This window comes from Dermacentor andersoni, chromosome 1 (genome assembly GCF_023375885.2).
Source record: "Dermacentor andersoni chromosome 1, qqDerAnde1_hic_scaffold, whole genome shotgun sequence".
Taxonomy (NCBI): domain Eukaryota; kingdom Metazoa; phylum Arthropoda; class Arachnida; order Ixodida; family Ixodidae; genus Dermacentor; species Dermacentor andersoni.
In genome coordinates this window covers 325,153,208-325,174,722 of record NC_092814.1, presented here as the reverse complement: position 1 = coordinate 325,174,722, position 21,515 = coordinate 325,153,208, and the positions used below count along the sequence as shown (strand labels likewise).

The 21,515-nt window shown below is 44.7% G+C and overlaps 1 protein-coding gene across 2 annotated transcripts in view; it reads left to right on the top strand.

Moving 5' to 3' along the window:
• Positions 1-13,058, top strand: part of LOC126516414 (presequence protease, mitochondrial) — a 146,332-nt gene extending 133,274 nt beyond the window's left edge. The window contains exon 28 of one of the 2 annotated variants that reach the window (XM_072285549.1): positions 9,832-13,058. In XM_072285549.1, the coding sequence (XP_072141650.1) occupies positions 9,832-11,029 (1,198 nt within the window). In that variant the 3' untranslated portion in view covers positions 11,030-13,058. Of the gene's footprint in view, positions 1-9,828 lie in introns of both variants that reach the window. The other variant, XM_050166533.3, reaches the window with a different exon arrangement.
• The last annotated feature ends 8,457 nt before the right edge of the window (positions 13,059-21,515 follow it).

Below are 21,515 nucleotides of genomic sequence, written 5' to 3'. Positions count from 1 at the left end.
TTTTTCGCAGGAGTGTAATAATTAACACTTTGTTTTTGTAAATGTTTAAAATGTTTTACACTTGCTTAGAGCAATATTAGCTCTTTGTTTGGCTTGTTAAGCTCTGCGCCAACGGGTGGCTGGACTGTGGAGACCGATCAGGCAGCTCATGTGCATCTACGTTAAAGTTCTTTCATCAGCTTGAGTTTATGCCTCCACCGTTCCGTCAAAACGCCCAGCTTGCCTGTGGTTACCAGAATACCAGAAACGTTCGGCGCTGCGACAGAATGCTCACAATGCACGCTGCTTCGATAGCTCTCGCTTGGGGTCAACTGCCAAGCAGCTGGCGGAGAGGTAGCTCTCTTAATATGAGATGTTTCATACAAATTATGGTGCGAATGATTAACTTCAGCTTTACCCTACGCATCTACAAAATTTGTCCGAACCGTTTCAGGGGCCCTATAAGGAACGAATCCGCCCTACCGCAGGCGTATCTTATCTTTGCGCGCGAGAAGCACAGGGAAGTGAAGGTTAGTGGATGCGCTCCAAGAGTGAGCAAGGCTCCACAGAACGTATTATGCCTGCGAACACATCAAACGGCTGTTCGATGGTCGCATGTAGGAGAGGCCTACACTTGTGCTCTTCTGCACCATGCGCCGGCTATCACAAAACTTAGGTTCCGTGAAACTTCACTTACCATGGGAAGAAGGCTCCTCAAGCAGTCAGTGCATCTAAACGCGGAGTCAGAATTGACGTTCTGCCTCCTCGCCAGTGCGCTGTAGTAGTGACGTGCGGTCACCCGAAATTTGTTCAATAAAGCATGACGATTCCTCAAGCCACAGCAAGAATATGTGTTTGTGCTCATCAACTGTACATGGATCGCAAATTAGTCAGTGTGTCGTACGTGTCTCCAGTGCATTCTTGCAATGCACTGAGAATGCGTACATTTTTTCATATTGCCAGACGTCTAGCTCGCAAGTCCGTCTGAGAGCCGCTGGAAGTCCAAGCAGAGAACAGCAAGTAGAAGGGAGTCATAAAGGGGATCTTTTTTAAAAACACGCAAGAACTGGGCTGTGGCTGGTACCTGCAGTTGGTGAGAACAGTTCACTTGGTAGGGCTGATAAGGCATGTTTATTTTCACAAAAGCCGGTAAAAGCAGTGGATTTGACTTCACGGCCCAATTTGCGAAGTTCATTATGAACTTCTTTCAACATGACTTCGGCAACAGTAATGCGATGAGACATCGCGATTACATCCTTTGGTTTAGGAATGCTGTTGAGCACGCGCATCCGAGCAGCCTGATTGCGCACAGTGCAGCGTGGTTTCGCGAGAAATGTAAACAAGAGAGGAGAACTGGCCCAACATGATGGCAGAACAACGCCAACTTCCGGCATCACTTAGCTTCACAAAGAGTGGCATCAGGGCCCCTCCTCAGTTTTTTCCTCCATGCACCGCTCTGTCGCTCTGTCTTGGCCCACTACCGCCATCTGTAGGGTGCTGTTTTACCCAACGACGGCAGCAAAGGGTAGAAGCAACGTCACCACTCCCCCGGTCTTTTGCTCTTTTGGCCAGCAAGTCTATAGCTGCTCATCTGCCATTGTCGGTTAATTAGTACAACACTTAGCGTGTACCTGATCCACATTCCCCGCCAACTACATATTAACGAGGTTTTACTGTACACCTGAATAGGCCGAATTGCACTATGTGCTCTGGGAAAATAAAAAAAAAATCTACTTGAACTAAAGAAAGGCACACTGTGCATTTTATTTATTTTGAACATTGTAGCATTCAAACAAATCTTGCTTGTCCTGTTCAGGTCAAACTAGCAGATGTAATGTCCCTAACGGCATGCCTTGCACGCACCCATCGTTGTCAATTATCACACGTTGCATGCCTGTTGATAAGTGGGAAGACCAAAAATAAATATAAGTATGTATCTTCAACTGAAGTGCATGCAGAGCCACGCTCGAAAATGTAAGCCAGCAGCATTGTGTGAACAGTCATTACGTGTATAGAAAAGCTTTATAAAGCACTCCATCAGTATCTGCCATTTCCCTTCTTATTAGTATAAGGTGGGATGCTAGCTACAATGTACATGTAAGGCTTATTGGGGTGGGCCAATAACTGAAGTACTTGGTTGCCGAGTGTAGAAATGAAACTATTGTTCTCCACTGCCAGGGCCGGAGTGCTTTCTTTTTGCAGATTTTTATAAACCGTCATGGCTGCTTGGTGAATCCCATTTTCTTCATTTCCATTTTTTGCCATATGGATGGTACTTTCAGGAATAATTATCACGCCAAAAATGAGACTAGTCAGCTAATAGGGATAAAAAGCTTCTTGAAATATTTAGCTTCCATTAGTCATGACAACACAGTTTAATCGGTGAAACTGAGGTGGTCAGTGAAAACTAGCCCATTTTGTAAAATTCTCTTGACAAAGACATGCATCAGGGTATTCATTGCTTGTGCCGTCTATCATTGATTTCGGCTGTCTCTTATTGTGGAATCAGATGTTAGGTCTACTGCCACACTTCTGCTTTGGAACAGATGTCAGGCCAGCTGTGTTCTATACCTTCTTAGCTTGTCTCCATTTCAAACTTTTCTTGCCACTGGCTTATGTTATATTAATAAGATCTTAATTTTCTCAACTTCAGTGACACGCGGTCATAAAAACTTTGCAAAATGATGTAGGTTCAGGAGATAACTTTGTTCAGGTTTGCAACTTTCTTCTTAAGCTAATACAGTAGACTCCGGATAAAACAAACTCTCTTGACCGGAAATGCCGGATAAATGCAACGAAAGTATTAACTTTGGCTGGCCCCCATAGAAAAAATGTTTACCAAACTTTGGCTAAGCGAAACACTTCTTTTTGTGAACTTCAGTTTAACGAAAGTGGAACCAAAACTACCACCTTCTTGATTGGCTATTATGTGGCATATAGAACAGTAAAATATGACAAACATGTTAAATGGTGACGCTAACTATGCAAGAAAATCAATTCCGTCAGGTAACTGCGGGCAAGTTAACAAGCTAAGGTGTCGAAAGTTACGAGTGAAAGCTTGCACACACATGCGCACCTCGTCATCCAGCAAACTGCGAAGCAGTGGTTAATTGCTCTCTGGCACCTCTGGCACCTCTGGCACCTAATTGCTCTCTGGCACCTCTGTCATGCCAACCTTAAAAGGTTGCCATAAACGCATAGGGGAAAGAGGAATAAGCAAGACGGGGATAAATAGGCAGGGCATTGATATTGGCATCAGCTGAGACGAAATGTGTTGAAGTGGAATGGGAAATATAAACATTGTGTTGTCTATATCTCCGTTATTACTAGGTCCTTTTTAAAAGTTATGAGGGAATATATGTTCATTGATAAGCATTGGCCTCACTCTAGTGTGTTCTAACTTCTGATCACAAGGTGTCGCAGGGCTCCTTTATTTGTAGGATGCCGCAGCAATTACTTTTGTATACGCTGGATAGCAAAAAATAAAAGAACGAAAGAAAGCAAAGGCCAGCTAGCCATAACCACCAATAAACAGCTAGCATTTATTGCATCAGGGGGTACACTTGTGAGCAAAAGTTTGAGACCATAGATGCCGTGAAATTTTTATTTTCTTTGCATGTGGGCTGAAATTAAGTGGTACAGCCCGTGTGCGCCTGTTCAGTCAGCACAGTTCATTCAAACAGTTCCATGTTACACAATTGTGCTAGGAGGAATAAAATTTTTACTGATGCCATGGTCTCCAAACTTGTACTTGTGAATGTTCATTTCAGGGTGCCCAGCTTTGCAAAAGTGTTTCATTTTCGTTGTGTGTTTGTCATGCTCACTGGCATCAAATCAAACATCCGTATTTCTGCCTGATGGGAGAATTGACTGCAGTGAAAAAAAAAAAAAATGTTTTGTAAGTTTGCTGTTATAAATGTAGTTGTCATTAAATAACTAGATTGGCAACTTGATAAATGTGCCAGTATTTCAATTACTTAGTTGCAGAGATTTGTTACTGTGATGTTCTCATATTTCTCATATGTTAATTATTGCCAGATTAGTCTGGCTTGTAAGTTTCATTGTTTGTGCAAAAACACTAATATTGTCCAGAACCAAGTGCTGTAGCACTACTACCTCTCGGTGAAATGCTGGGAAAATGTGTTTGCACACACAAATGTTTATTTCTATGGCAACCTCAGTGTTCCTAAGCAGCACTTTCAGCTTTATAATGCTCTTTTTGCAGTGCGGTAGGATCAAACAAACATTGACAGAAAAGATTTTGGTGTGTGTGCAGAGGTTGTCAATTAAGCACCTTTGTGTCTAATTTTAAATCAAGGTACATTATTTTCAGCCTCAGTTTGTTGTCAATTACGGAAAGATCATCCCATTCAGCTTTAAGGTTGCTCATGGCAGCCATTGTTCGAGTTATGCCATTGTGAGACCATTGTTTATCAACTTAACTGAATGGAATGGTGTCAGGCTGTGGATCATTGCTTTGCTTTGTGACCAGGAAACATGTGTGGCTCACTTGAGGACCTCGCACTTTTTGGCAGGAGCATACAAGCTGGTTCGGAGAACTTGGAATGTGCAATTCAAAGGCAGTGCATGTGTAGTGCAAGGAAACTGCTTGGTTGTACAGGGCCATCCTCTCTTTAGGAGCACAGTCAAACTTCGTTATAGTGTGACACAAAAATACCTTCATTACATTCAGTATTTGTTGCGAACAAGTTTGTTACACGCTGATATTGTTGAGAAAAATTCTATATTTACTTTGTTATAGTATGTGTGTTTTTGTTATATCGAGGTTTAACTGTATTTAGTAGAGTCTAACTTCAGCATACCAACTCTTTGAAGAAAAGAAAGAGTAGCGTTGTTGATGCTTACAGCAGATAACTATTGCTGAAAGATTGTGTGCCTCCATTTTAATTTGAAGTTTCTATCAGTGCCTGCACCTCCTAAGAGTGGATGACTTTGTACACTTGAAATACATTAAATGTCATTGCTTAAATCATGGCTGCCAATAATTGCTATTGCTAATATAAACATTGAGAGATTCAGTTGCAGCATGTGTTGTTTTGTTCCCCTGTGTGAAGGGAGTGAGGAGAGTGGCTTTGTGGGGGACTGAACTGCGGGTCTCGAATGCTGTTGAGGACTGACAGGACATAACTGTAGTGCATGATTTCAATCTTAAGGTAGAACTTGTATGTAAAAGCATTCATACTCCGGCCAGAACAGCACATAACTGCACACCTGACTGTGTTCAAAAATAGTTTTATATACAAGTACTAGTCATTTGAATGAAATAGTTCACATACTTTTGTTTGTGTATAAATATGAATAAAATAGTTTTATAGACTTGACTTGTGCAGCATTTTATTATACTAACACTTAATACTACTAATATTATTATTAGTATAATACGGTACATATTATACTCAAGTGGGTATGGGTGCACTCTAACCAGGTTATGTGTAAAGGTGGATTAGGTGGAATGCCATTTCACAGCTTAGAATGCCTAAAACAGTGGCTAGTGAAGTGCTGTATGTGGAAATCTTTTGCTGAACATTTGGAAGGTAGCCTTCTACAATGAAAAACATAGGAGATATATGTATTTTCGTAGTACAGTTTCAGAAACAATGCAACTGTTTGTTCATGTCACTGAGTATTTTGGTGCTTTTACTTGCTATTTTTTTTTCTTTTCATAACACATAAATAGAAAAAAAAAGTTCAAGGAAGGTTATCCTGTATTGAAATTAACTGTAGCTGCACTGGGGTGCAGCAAGGGGTGCTTGCTATATTCACTATGGCTGTGCAGCGTAAAGTAGTAAATAGATGCTTGTCATTAATTAACCATGAAGCCAAAGCTCCAATATAACTGCATTTTCATCAGAAATGCAATTTACTAGTTATTAAACCAGTCATGTAGGGCATAAGAGGAAGCTTTAGCTCGGGTATTCCCATCTTAGTACAAGAAGAAAGTGTTTTTCTTGGCAACCACTGCACCGATTAAGATATGCTTGTTTCATTTAAAGGAAGTGGAAATATAGCAACTCTAGGAAGTAGATTTTCAATTTACAATATCAATTCTTTAGAAAATTAATTTGAATTGCAAACTCAAAAGAAAAGCCCTCAAGTATCAAGTTTACAACTCTAACTCGGCAATAAAAAAACGATATCGTAATTCTGTAAACTGCACTTAATTGTAGATCGAAAACAGACAAGATTGATGTATGTACGCTGTTGTCAAATCGAAAAGTTATTTGTGAGTAGGATTTATAAACCCTAACATAAACATAAAACCCTGATAAACATTGCTGTTATTGCACATAAGCTGTATAACGTTGCTGTAATTGCACATTCATATGTCAAATTAGTCCACTTTGAGGTGCTCCAACAGGTGCAGTTTACAGAACTGCAACATCTGTTTCTAACGCAGAGTCAAAGCTTTGTAAGCTTAGTGCTTCTGTTTCCTAAAAGCTGTTTTGGCCAGTCTTAAATCAAAATTTTGCTTCCTAGAGCTACTACAATTTAAGTTTATCTCGTAGATGCAACAGATTTCATTCAAATCAGTGCAGTGGTTTTCTCGTAAAAGTATTTCTGCATTTGACATGTATTTGAATATGGAAATTGGAGTTGGCCCCGACCTAAAGCTTCATCATAGGTGTGGCAAAAGTAATGTGTAGCTCACTACCGAGTGCCGCTTACTCCCTGCAGGAAAAGTTTGCAGGGCAAGTGCTGGCTCAGTAAACTGTATTAATGTGCGATTTGATATAATTCTACTCTTGTTGGTGCCCGCATTTTGAACATCTGCATCCTTTCTTCTCTGTGAGGGTTATTCTCCTTGCCCCCATTTCAAATTAAAAAAAAAAAAGAAGGCTGTGTTATACTTTCCCAGGTTTATAAGTGAAACCTGCAGCTTGTTTGCTTGAGAAGCGGCATCTCAAGCCATTTCTCAATTAGCTGATTGCTCCATCGCTAAAGCTGGGTCAGTGCAAGAAGCTCTCGGACAGCATTCTTTGGTTTCTGTGCATTTGCACCAAATTTCAATGGCGAGTAGGTGGTACCATTCTGTTTTAGATTTGCTGAGCTTGAGTTGAATTCAGCAAAACGCCATGCCAGGGTAACTGCCTTTCTCTCATTCATTTGGAATGGGAGAGAGAAAATTTGTTCCATAAAAGGCACATTGGCCAGAAGTAAACTCCTCCAGTCTGCTACCTTGCACTGACTAAGGAAAGGGGGGGGACAGGAGGGTTATGAGCGGTCATGACAAGGACGGGAAGTAAATCATAAATATGTGAACATTCATGTGCTGGCATCATTTTCAAAGCTGGGAATGAAGGCTTAATTAGACACCGTGTTTTCAGCATTCAGTGGAGCATGTCTGCTGTCGTAGCATACAACACAATGTGAGATAAGTGTCTGATGTCATGTGTTTGCCATGCACTGTGTGACATGAACTGCAGCAGACTTAAGATTTGTGGGTGACCACACTTTCTGGATTTCATGACATACACATGAAAATGCAAGGCAAGGTTACTTCTCTGTTTTTAGTCTTGTGAGACCTTCTTATGTGTTCAATTTTCAAGTGAATGTTCATGTGCTTCCAGAAAATTTATGTGAAATTGTTTTCACACCTATCTACTCCTTCATGTTGCCACAAGGCACAATATCTATTTCTTCTCCACACCTATGATTAATGGAAAAAAACCCTGTTTTGTTGCCTTTATTTAGCCAAGAATGCATGTCCCTGATACTATATTATATTCATGAGGTCAGGCATTTCCTTATGACTTGCAAGTTCCATACATTGTACCTGTCCAATGCAATTATTGATTGGGGCCATCTTCCGAATGTTCTGATCTCCATTTCAAGCACTAACAATGTTTAAAACCATCTTAATGCCTTCAGTCAGTCATAATTTTATCAACTGCTCATGAGTTCTTATTTGAGTTAAATATTTGCATAGAAGCACGGTGCACACAGCAACAAAATGATAACTCATAAAAGCTCTTAGCCTTTCTGGCTAATCATGATTACAAGCAGTTATTCTGGATATGGCACTGCCAGAAGTACTCTGTCGTTTCATTAAAATTAAAATCTTAAAGAAAGCAGATGTAAGCAAATTATTAATAAGCGAAGAGCATCCTGATGCAGGAAGGATGCCTAATCGAGAGCCACTTCTTGTCAAGCATATTTTTGTCTCTCTTAATATATACTAGTATTTTTTAATATTCTTCCCACTGATGGGACAAGGCATCGATTTCAACTGAGTGCTACCTGCATTCCACTGCATGTTGACACTCTTTAACTTGCCGCCACTGCCAAGAACAAACAAAAAAGTTACATGTGTAGACACTGTGCGTGAAGGGGATCAACTCTTATTGGTGTCAAAAGACCTGCTGAGGGTATTGTATTTTGTGTAGAATTTTGAATTTTTCATTTATAGCTTCACATTTAAATAAAGTAGAATACTGGGCTAGTTTTTCTTTCAGATACATGTTATGGGGAGTACAGTGATATGAGGACAGAGGCTACATGTTTGTGTGACTTTCATCTTTGTTTCATCACGCTGGTTACATCATGTTCATATTTGAATTTCCTCTGTGTGTCCATTCTGATGAGAATTCTATAAACGAACAAGAATGATAAAAGAGTAACTGATGACCATATCGAGGGTGGCCACTGGCTGTGATCTTAATAAGTAGGCCATAAAAATGACAAGTTCATGAATTATTGGTAATGCATTGTGGAAATATGTTCATGTGCTCATTCTTAGACTGTGTAACAGTGGAAAACTCCAGAACACTATAGTTTTTGTATGTTATGAGAAAGCCAGACCTTTTCAGGCATTCCTAAGCAAGCACTGAAAGTGCGTAAATATGCTACATAGCCTGTGCAATTGATTCTCTCTGCCTGGATTTGTATTTTGCAGCATGTTGAGAGACCTAATAATGGGCCAAGGGAAAAAAGTGATTTGGCATTGCAACACTTTATATTAGCGACATTGAATCATCTTATTTAACCTCATAGCTGTTCTTTTGCTTGGAACAAAGTATCCAAACAATAATGGTATTGCTGTGTACCCTTTCTTATATAAAATGGTGCTTGTTTGGCGAGTAATGCAGCCTCTCATTGTCTTCAACAGAGTACACAAATTGGTTTTGTTGACACAACAATGGCCTTAGCACCAATAATCTATAGCCCAGTTGCAGACTGGTGTTGAAATACCCAAGCATGAGGAACACTATGTTTATTCACAAACTAAATGATGGAAGCTATTCTCTGTCTGCAGGTGATTCTACATGAATTCTATGAGTGAACAATGAAAGCACTGGCAGTGAACCATGTCCCCGTGTAATACTTGAGGGGAAAACAATGCAGTGGACTGTTAAGGAATGATTTTGATACCCAGTGGGGCAGAACGCCTGAGAAAGGGACTGCAGTTTGGCTCTGGTGGTATTTTACATTTTACATAATCTAGACTAATTTTGCTTATGAAAGGAGCAGTGTGTCCTGTTGATGACCGACGGTGGCTCAATACCCCTGTCCACTTCTAAGAGCAAATATTTTGCTTTGCCTTTCTTACTTTTAGTGTCGACACTTATAGGATGTTGCCAGGGGCCGCGTTTTAGAACTACTCTGACCATTTTTCATTCTTTTTTGCCACTTGTCAGGCATTTGCTCACATGAAGCTGTACCTCTGTTATTGCCATGATCGGGCAGTCGCAGCGGTGGATGATACGAAATGAATAGAATTGGAAGAAATAAATCTCTACGAGACGCGGCCCCAGGCTTTTTGATGATCACTGATTGGCTTGGTTCTACGGCTGCTGCATTTTGTCTTCTTACATTTCTTTTTCTCCACAGCAGCAGTAAGAAGCCTGGAGAAGACCTGCAAGAGGGCAAGGAAGCAGGGCAACTAACCGAAGAGTCTGCCGCCTGCTCACCAAGAGGCGCTTCATTTTCAAGAAACGACAGTAGCAGCAGTGATAGCGACAGTGATAGTGGCTCCAGCGAGAGCGATAGCGATGAGGACACTGAAAGATTCCTGCTAAGGGTTAATGGCCTCCCTAGAGATGTTACGCCAGCGTTAGTTGTCAAGCGCTTAAAGAGAGCAGGCATCAAGGTGTTTAAGGGCGCCCAGGGCGTCCTCTTGTTGACCAGCGACAACCTACCATCCGGCAGCGCGTTCGTTCAGGTGACATCAAAAGAGGACCAAGAGAGGGCCGTGAACTATGCGTGGGGCAGCGCCCAGCTATCGAGTCGAGGCATTAAGGTCATCCGGGCGGAAGCGGACGACATCCGGCGTTATGTAATGACAAGACCACCCGCGCCAAGCGCTCTTAAGGACATAGTTTCCAGTCGTGTCGTGCATGTCCGCAACCTTGCATCGGACGCAACGGAGGAGCAACTTAAACGGTTCTTGTCCCATTGCAATGTGACGCGAATAGAGCGTGAACGATTCCACTCAAACAAGGCTCAGAGATCAGCGTTCGTCCGGTTCGCGACCACGGAAGATGCCCAAAGAGCTCTGGCTATGACCGGCAAAACGCTGAAAGGGAGGAAGCTAGAGCTGCGGCTCGTCTCGGAAGATTACGCTGACAGGCTACTCAAGGGAGATCTCCTGAGCTTATCTTTGTATGCGGACAACATGAGTTCACGAATGCGTGCTCTCAGGTCGTCGACTACCAGGAGAGAAAAGGCCAAAGCGTCCGGCGAACGGTTGATCCCGGGCGAGGTGGTGAAGGAGCACAACTTGGAAGAAGTCCTGCAGTCATCGGAGGGACAACACAAAGTGGTCGCCGAAGGCCTTCCCTTTAGCGTCGCTCAGATCAGCAACTTTCTTTGGCCTTTGAAGCCGACCATGGTGGTTCGCGTCCGACGCGCCGACGGCGCACTGTCGGGGAAAACGGTGCTGTCGTTCGCTAGTCTTGCTGACGCCCAAGAAGCCGCCAAGAAGAACGGTCACGTGATATTTGGCCGCATTGTGAAGATGACACTTGCTTCTGGCGTGCCCAGCGGCCGCGACGGCGGTGAGACAGCCAAAATGGCGGCGTCTTCGTCTTAGGCAGTGCCATGAAGCAGGTTTAGATCCGTGTAGTTGGTTCTAGCTGTTGTATTTAGTATAAAAGGTATGCACCGAGCTCAATCCGCGAGGCGGCGACAGCGTCGCCGGGGCAGCCGCGCCTGAAGTCCCTAGATTTTAAAGATATCTAGGGACTTTAGCCGCGCCATGTTTACTGTCGCAGAGCGTCGGAAAAATCGGAACTACACGCAAGATGGCAGCCGTGACACCACCTTAGCCAGTAGCTGACATAAGCACAGACGTTTCAGTGTTTCGTGCGAAGTGCTGTTAATTGTTTATTGAACAGAGTTCTACGTACAGTGTTTGCATATCCGGAAAGACTACGCGCCGTGGCCGTGCGTTCACTGAGCTTCAGTGTCATGGTGAACTGTGCTGTGTTTGGCTGCAGCAACCGCATAATTAAAGCCCGGCGATAGGAGTGTTGCCCAGAAAGGACCCTTCTCGATACCTGGTTACTATCTTCTTCACTACAGCCTCAGTGTAAAAGATCACGGCCGCTATGTGCGAGCATGACTCTGCAAGGCCTGCCTTGCAGGTGCAGTGTGCAGTCGAGCACCTCGCCCTCTTCTTTTACGAGAAGTCATGGTGTGAGTGGCTTTTCATTGAATGATTGTGACTGACGAACCTGGGAGGGCAAAAAAAAAATATGTTGTGGCAACACCAGCACAATTGACGGAACAGAAAAATTACGAAGGCTGTGAAATCGCATTGATAAAGAGGAAGCTTGGGTGAGTTGGTGATTCAATATCGACGTGTCTGCACAGCGTAAAAGACGAGGACAGCGCCTGTGTTGAATGGAGGCTATCATGTTACGCGAGCACTTTGACGCGTAGCTGCCGCACCCAGCCGCATCGTCAGATAATTGTGGCCTTCCATTGATTTGTAGGCTTTCAATTGCACGCCGATCACGAAGCTCGTAGCATTCACAAGGTAATTGATTTCTGCAAGATCCACGCCAGGCAGTAGCCCGACATCGCGCCCAAGCTCATCATCTTTGAGTTCGAGTGGGTCGACACAATCCCACAAGCACACTTTGTTTTTATAGCGTGATTTTTCTGGTTCACTCAATCTACGCACGCACGCTCTTAAGCGCATCGTTGGACGTACCACTCGATAGCCAAGTGAGAAAAAGCACTTCGAAAAGGAAGTTGGGCGGTTCGTGCGCATTGGTAACTGCTTGGTGACGCAGGCCTGCTCGCGTAGGCAGCATGAACTCGCGAGCGAAGTTATGGCTGACGCCGTTAGCGCTCCTTGCGGATGACGTCATGTGCATACCCCCCTATAGGATCGCCACTTTCTAGTTATCGCGTTTTATGATTGAGCACGTGCAGCATGAAGCAGATCTACGGGGAATGTGCATTCCACGTGATCATGTTATACAAATACGCCATTTACGGCAGAGATCGATCGCCTCGGACTGTATGTCATCTCCAAACGAATAGTAGACGTCCCGGACATTGTGTGATAATAGCTCCGCCGTCTATGTTTAGCTTGTACGCGCGCTTGATGATGAAGCTGGCCCATGCAAGCGCCGGAGTTGGATCGTACGGTGTGAGCATTGCGAGCCAGGGCTTGTTATATGGCTACGACACAACGCACGGCTACTGTTATATATGTTGTGCAAAAATGTGTCGCGAACGTTTCATTAGTGTCCATTCATTATAACTATTTTAAGGCGCCAAAGAACACAGCGCACAAGAGAGGCGCTGACTGAACGTATATATGTACGTGTCTTCTGTAAAAATAAAGCAGTTGTGAGTTAAAAAAAAAATTAAAAAGGCACTTTGTCCTCTCTTGTGTGCTATGTGTTGTTCTAGAGTGCTTTAGAATAGTTATAATTAATCGATACCAACTTGCCCAACAAGAAGTTCTGTGTTAAGTTTCATTAGTGCTATCAGAACTGGAGTTGGACTGTAGGCTGTGGTCTGGTGATCTGTCGTGTTTGTGGTGTGTCAGCTACATAAAATTTTATACGTTGTATAGTTTGTGTAAATAAATCCTCTCTCGAGAACCATCTAGCCCAGTCTCGTAAAATCTACCAGCAGCTTATTCTAAAACCCTTCCTTTAACATCCCGTCAGCACCGCGCTTCAAACCGTGTTTCAAGACACTCGGTTTGGGGTCGCCGATCCTGCACGAATGACGTGACAGCCTACTACTTATTGCCTAACTTGTTTTGATCGCGATTGAGGTCTCCATATCATGGCGTGCAGCTATGATGCAAACCGCCGGAAAACATAGTTGCAGAATAAGAAACACTGGTGTATTTCATTGCAGGTGGGTGTTGGTGGTTTTAAGAGTTAGCTTTACGAATAACCTAAATCCATAGATACTACACAAGCTCGATTTGTGCAGCTGTGTTGTTTGGCCAGACCAGAGGAACACGAACTGCAATTAGATGTTGCGAATATGCATTTACCTCGAGAAGAAAAAAAACAAACTTTCTTTAGGTATCTGTGCGTGCCGGACAGTGAGAGTGTTTTTCCCCAAGAATGTGCTAGTCTGTCGCACTCTTCTTCCCTTTAGCCGAATTTTCGACGAAGCCGTTGCGAGCAGTCATATTAAGAATTTTAATTGTCTGTAATTAAACCACGCACGTTAAAGCTTTGCTCGCATATGACCCATAAGAGAACTCCCATTACCGACAAATTTAAACTCTTGTGTCACTTAGTTCTTCTATGGCACTTGGAAAACATGCTTAATAACGAGCTTGGATAATGCCACAACTACCCTGGGACAATAAGCTTAACAAGCCCCCCGTCTCCGCTCCTCCCTTAGCGTTTGATCTTGGTGCCAGTTACAGCTTTCTTAGAACAACGGGCGAACATTCTGCGCGGTTTCTAAAACGTGCAACGCGTAGGAGCTTACTGCACAGACCGTAATTAACCCACTCTTTAAGCTTTGCCCTGCTCGTATCCCACAACCCTACTTCCACTTAGTATAAACTAGGTGCCGCCTTTAGTTCAAGAAAACTACGCGTATCGTGTAACGCCTCAAAATGGCGACGGTAGTTAACCCAGTAGCTCACCTTTGGTACAGTGTACTATACCTTTGGCCACACTTTTCACATAAAATGCATCCCCATCCCTACCCATTTCCACGGGCCTCCGCGCGCTTTTCCGCGAGTGAGGAGGATTGCGATTATGAGCCACAAGTGTGAACTCGGTGCAAGATTCGATTCTGCCGGAACATCGGGAATCATTGCGCGCTAAAAAGGCTGCGTCGTTAATCCGCTGGCGACCAATTCCGCTAGCAGACGCTAAACCTAGAAAATGTCATGTTTATATTCTGGATTTTGGCGCAATCGTCATCATTTCAGCTCTGATTGGCCCAGAGTGCTGCTACGGCCTCTCTGATTGGCTCAAAATGCCGCCATTATAGAATTCGACAATGTGGCGGAGTTTGACGATGGGTACGTTCAAATGAGGCCAAAATCTCAAAGAAAAGGTCGCGCAGATGCAGTTGTAAAGCTAATTGTCTAGAAGCCTCAACTGGGTATCGTTGCAGCGAATTTCAGAGTCTATATTCGGATTTTGAATGAAAATGTTTCGGGGTCGACAAATGGTGCACTTTGTTTAGAGACCGATGCATCTCCACGCATATTTGATCACAACCACGTACGTTAAATAGAAACTAGTACATCCAACAATTGCAGAAGTTTAGTTGATTTAAATCGCTAGAGAGCGGCATAAACAGCGACGCTCCCTCTCCTAAGTTTAGGTGGGCTAAGGCTGCTACAGAAGCCCTGCAATAAGGGTGTCGACAGATCTGGTCAGTCACGAAACGAATTCAATCTGTTCAAACTACATGTTCTCACAATATCTATGACGAAAAAAAAAAAACGAAACAAAAAAGCGCAATATGTATTAGCGTCGAATGACCTTATTGTGTAACTAGCAGGGGCGTAGCCAGGGGGGGAGGTGTAATGGGGCTTCAGCCCCCCCCCCCCCCCCCCCCCCGAAATTTTTTCGTGCTGTCCATGCGCCGCCGGTCAAAACAACCCCCGGCGCCGGAAATCATGCTCGATTTTGTCTAGAATGTCCTTTTCACGCTCGAAAAAACACTTTGGCGCGAACATTGCGAAATCAGGCTGGATTTCACAGCAGCGCCCATGCACCGGGAGTCGCATATCGTAACGCAAGGAGCTCCATCCGAGCACAAAGTTCCAAAGGCGTGGAGGGCGGGCTCGTCGCGGCATCTCGCTGAGGCCGCGGAATCGGGAGCGCTTGGATTTCAATTCTGACACTTTATGGCTATAAAGTTCTAATAAACTTTTGATGCGAAAAGTGCATTGATATTCCCAAAGTCGTGCTTTAGATTTTTGATTCTGGAACTTTGTGGGCTTAATGTTGTTATAAACGTTTGACGCGAAAGGTGCATTGACTTTTCTAAAGTCTTAGATTGGAACATACAACGAGACAAGCCAAATCAACACACTATCAGACAAGTTGACAAAACAAGCAGCGAGATACGATGATGCGAAGCGTTGTGGTGGTTCATTTGTGCCGTCATGTCGCATAAAAGAATATCAACATTTTTTTTTCACCTACGCCAAAGCATCCATGTCAAGACACTAAAGCCAACCAGGGTAACTACGTTCTTATTTATTTTTTCTACTTTGACTTCTATTCGTGAGGACACATTGAGCCTCTTATTTTTTTTTATTCTCGCTACCCTACCCGCGGGCTGCCAGAGCCAACCAGAGCGCATGCTCTGGCTGGCTCTGGCTCTGGTTTTTCTTGTGTGGCCCCGAAACCACCGCGCGGCGTACTTCGGTGCGCGTGTGGTTTTCTCTGGCCGAGTGAATTTTCGCCTGGCAGAGTTTTGGACGCTTTCTGGCTAGCAGACGAGAAAAAGAAAAAAAAAAAAGAATGGTCGCTCACCGCCATCACTGTGAAGACTTGACGGATTACACCGTGTTACACAATGCGCCTGGATTACACTCCAGGCGCATTCCTGCTGTCGCCGTCGCCCTCATGTTTCGTATGAAGTCTCAGGGCAATAACGTCGTGACCGCGCGCCGCATGCTGTATGTGCGAGTGAAAGAGTAGGGGGGGTGGGGGTGGAATGGGTGAGCCGACGATGGTGGCTCAGTCTTGCGTGCGCAAAGGAGAAAAGCGGGGAGCAAGCGCGCCGCCTTCCGTCGCACGCGATACATCGGATGGAGTGGATGGAATGGGGGCGGGATTAGGATTCTGTGAATCTGTGATTGCGCTACATGTTTATTTGCCTTGTTTGACGCATTATATACAGTGACTTTTTCTTAGATACGTAGATTTATTGGAGACTTATACGTATATTTAAATATCTTGTTGCGAGGTTTTGTGTATACGTGCAGTGAACTTTCTTTCCAGTGACACTTTTTGGCCCTTTATCAAGCATTTGTATATTCCATTGTATCTTCGCATTTCTAATGAACGAGGGCGAGTTAAATGAAAGTGAGCCTACCCACCCCGCGCAATAATGGTTCGGTTCATCATCTGCGAGGCGTGCGCGTAGTACACAGGCATCCTTCATTTACAAAAGTGACACGCAGATGTGAGGGTAAATGTTCCTTAATGCTCTCATACATTGGATTGAACATGGTTGCGTGACGTAATGGACACTTCAGAAGTTGAGCAGCGGGGTGCCGTGAATGTTTTGACAGCTGAAGGTGTTTCCCAAAAGGAAATTATTCGCTGTATGTCTGCCGTATACGTTGAACATTGCATTTCATTGGCCACTGTGAAGCATTGGAGCAAACAGTTGAAAAAGGACGTGAAAGTTGCAAAGATGAACCAAGACCGGGCCAAAGCCATCGTGCAATCACCCCCAACACAAGTGCAAAAGTTGATGAGCTGATGGGTCAAGAACGAAGGATAAACATCGATGAACTGGCAGAGCGTGTGAACATCAGTCGCGGTTCGGTTCACACCATAATTCATGAACATCTCGATCATCGGCTCTTGTGTGCGCAATGGATGCCCAAGATTTTGAACCACCGCCAGAAGAAGGTTCTGCTCTGCCTTGACTGATCTGATCCGGTATCACAATGAGGGTGACGACTTCTTGTCTGCAATTGTGATCGGGGACGAACCATGGTGCCACTGCTACGTGCCTGAAACACGACGGCAAAGCTTACAATGGAAACATTCGAATTCACCGCCCCCACAGAAAGCAAAGGCCGTCATTTCCGCCGGAAAGGTGTTTACTATTTTTTTTTTCGACCGTCAGGGGCCATTACTGACAGAATTTTCTAAAGCCGTAGAGACTGTCAATCGTTTCCGATATTGTGAAACGCCGGATCGGCTGCGTGTCGCAATCAAGAACAAACGACGTGGAAAATTGACGAATGGGGTCATCTTGTTACATGACCTGGCTATGGTGTTGGGCTGCTGAGCACGAGGTCGCGGAATCGAATCCCGGCCACGGCGGCCGCATTTCGATGGGGGCGAAATGCGAAAACACCCGTGTACTTAGATTTAGGTGCACGTTAAAGAACCCCAGGTGGTCGAAATTTCCGGAGTCCTCCACTACGGCGTGCCTCATAATCAGAAAGTGGTTTTGACACGTAAAACCCCATAATTTAATTTTTAATTTTTCACAATGCCCGTCCCCACGTCGCTGATGTGGTTAATTCAAAACTGGCAAAGTTCAAGTGGGAAACGCTGCAACATCCGACATACAGCTAAGACCTGTCGCCTTGCGACTTCCAGATTTTGGGGCACATGAAAAAACAGCTAAAGGGAAAGAGATTCGCGTCGGACGATGACGTGAAAGAGTCAGTTGCAGAATCGTTGAAGTAGCAACCTAAGGTGTTTTATGAGACGGGGATCACCCGACTCGTTAGTCAATGGGATAAATGTCTAAATGCTCATGGAGACTACCTTTAAATTAAGTACCCCGTTTGTCATATATTTGCATTGGCTCACTTTCATTTGACTCGCCCTCGTATATTTTGTAGAACGGCTTTATATAGGTGCTCTCTGTTGGGACAGTAATTTCGGTGCAATTACTCATGATACACGACCGGTGACAGCTGCTCCTGCGTAATACATTGGAATAAGTGACAGCGTCATTGAGATTTTTCACTGGCCGTTGCATATGTACAAAAATGTAAACAGGGTTGTTGAATGACAAAGTTTAATTAACATATTTGTCCTCAACTTGTTCATTTCATGGCCTTTACATTTTTCATATCAGTGGCATGCACTGCTTTGCTGGTTTCGAACTGATATAGTTCTAAGGATCGTGTGATATTTTCTTTACTTATTAAATAGACAAAAACATGGAAGCATTGATATCAGTTATTTTGAGCACAATTTCTGGCACATACGAGTATATTTTTTTATTAAAAAATACATATATTACTTGTTTTGACAGTGCGTAGCGTTCAAGAATTCGTTTGCAGCATCTTTGGCAATGGCAATGCAATTATTATTCATGTATTTGATCTCTTGACAAATTGTTTAAGAGGAAGCTTTAGCTCGGGCCCAACTCCGAGGTGGCCTATTTAAATAAATGTAAAACGCAGAAACGCTTTTCTGGGATAACCCCTGGATCACTTTTAATGGAATTTGTTGAATTTAAGAAAGTTAACTTCTAGTATCTGTTGGAAGCGGAAGTTCGATTTAGGGCCTGAGTTTTGTTTAAAATATTTTGAAAGATTTGAAAGTGCGAAAAAAATAGAAGCACGACGTTTACAAACTAAAAGCTCTTCATCAAAAACCGATATCACGGTTCTTCAAACGGCATCTATTATAAGTCATAGCGGACAAATTCGGTTTGTCAATTTGTATCTCACATGAATTAGTTACGTGGTGCACAAGGGTTCTGCAAAAGCCGTATTTTTAAGGAGGAGGCCAAGCTGCAACGTGAGCGCCCCCCCCCCCCTCCCCCGAACGAAGTTTCTGGCTACGCCACTGGTAACTAGCCATTATTCATACTAAAAATACCATAGTGTAGAACTGTTGGTGCGTATGCACCACTTGGAGGGGGCGGAAGCAAAAGGGAATTTTAAATCACGCGGGTAATATGTGGAGAAAACAGCGGGAAAGCAGGAGATGGAAATTCAAGACGATGAGCAAAACGAGAACGAAGTATAGGCGGGGGCCAAACGTTTCGACAAGTGGACGAGTCACTTTGCGTGTCTTCGAGGTCCTCTTTCACGCTCGGAAAAACACTTATGCAGCACGTATTGAACAGAAAGCTGTATCGGGAGATTTTCATGTTGCTCTACAATGTTCTCATTGACACTTCATCTAATTATAATATTTGAGAAATTGATTAATTAATACTAATTATATAATTAGGCGGAATGAATTTGAGTATCTCCAAGTGACGGCAAACAACATTACCTTGGTTCCGTCCAGCTACGTGGCATTCACATATCTTAAACTCTGGCTAAATTTAGCTGGGACACCCTGTGTACTGACGGGCGCGGACAATTGTCTCGTGCGGCACATTGCAGAGAGAGAGAGAGAAAAAACATTTATTTGAACCATCGAGGTGGTTTCTATGAGGTCGAGTGGGTGGTGTCCTCATTCCAGGACTCCACTGGCCATGGCTGCTCGACGTACTTGCTGGACGAGAGCTTCTTGTCCCGCCAGGGTATCGCCGGTCAGCTGTACCTCCCACCGCTCAAATGACGTGCTAGGCGTCTTTAAGTGTAGAGGTTTGCCCCCGCACCCCCACGAGATGTGGAAGAGTGTAGGGCGTGTGTCGCCGCACCAGGGGCAGATGCCGCTATAAGTATGTGGGAACATTTTACTGTATTTGTGTAGGTTAGGAAATGTGTTTGTCTGAATAAGTCGGAGAGCTACGGCATCTTCAGTGCTGAGCTTTCTGTGAGGCGGAGGATAAATCCTGCGGTTGAGTCGCTGGATCTCGAGTCGGTCGCAGTAATTGGACGGCAGGGGCATGAAGGTAAATGGTGGGGATTGATGAGACGATTCGTCTTGCCCCGCTCGGTTGATTAGCGCTCGAGCTAGGGCGTTCGCCCTCTCGTTCCCCTCCAGACCCGCGTGGCCCGGCGTCCACGTGATTTGATGGTATTCTTGCAGCCTCGGGCCTAGAATCTGAGCCGCCAGCAGCGGTGTTCGTCCGTTGGTAAAGTTACGGCAGGCCTGTTGCGAGTCGGTAACGACATGGACTTCCCTGCCTACCCTGTCTTCTTGCTTTATTACCAGCGCCGCAGCTATGGTTTCAGCCGCAGCTGGGGTCTCTGCCCTTACGGAGGCCGCGAGAGTCAAGGAGTTGTCTCTCCCGTTCACGACGGCTACCGCGAAGAGGCCCCCTACAGGGTACGCCGCCACGTCCACGTACGTTACGTACGGGTCACCCTTGAATTGTCGGCGCTGTCTGTCAACGCGAGCCTTGCGTCGTCCTTCATGGAGTTCATGGCTCATGTGCTTCGGTATCGGGTTCGCCTTGATCTTGCCTCTGACCTCAGGCGGGAGTGATCGTTGCCCATCGAGGGCACGGAGCTCCGTTGCCGTTCCGGTCCGGTGGAGGATGGCTCTGCCCGCCGCCGTGTTCTGTAGTCTGGCCTTTTGCGAAGCCATAACCGCGTCCGACAGCTCAGCAAACGAGCGAAGTGTGGCGTGACTGTCTCGCAAATCTGGAAATCGCGATAGCCAGCGGGTGGGGGACGCGTGAGCGCGATTCACACAGCAGCCGCCGCGGACAGACCTCGCAGACGACGCGGGATACTCTGGCGCCATCTTGTAGCCATCATCACCGCACTACGCTTTTCTCGTCACCATTTCGCCATAGCCCCCTCCTCCACTTTCCTTCTCGTGTCTTGCACTCCCCCCCCCCCCCCCCCCCCGCGCTCCGAATTCGCTCTTTCATCTTTCACTGTGCTCGTTTGTTCGGTTACGCTGACGCTCGCCGCAGGAACTGGCGCCGAAGAGCTGCGCTCTATAATGCATTTTTCCGTGTATGGTCCTCGCCTTAGTTTATAATGTTATCGCCCGCTGGGGAACTTGGCGGAATGTATCCGATTATTCGCACAAACACTTCGCCGGTGTAAAGGCTATTATTGCCAGCCTTGCAGCATACGAGCATAGCTGCGAGCAGGGATCATTCTGCACTACGCGATGATACACTTGAAGGTGACTTGGCGTACTTGTGCGCTCACGTCACGTTCTTAGCCAACATCATCTAGAAACTCGAATGCTCGAGCGGAACTTTGACCCGGAATATGGAGCTCCTTTTGAATGTTCAGGAAAGGTTCACCAACATCCATATACCTGTTGTTAACAGAGTTAGTCCGAAAATTCGGTGTGTATCGGACAAAAATCACGGATTTCCGCTACTAAAAAAAAAAAAAAAATCTCAGGGGTTCTGACCGGCGCACATTCTGGAATTCTATAGGGCGTGGGATGATCGAACGTTGCGAAGTACAAATATGTGCCGCTTAGGTAGACTTTGAGCGTTCCTATCCTGCATACAAACCAATACTTAGTGAAAAAAAGGCACAACATCAA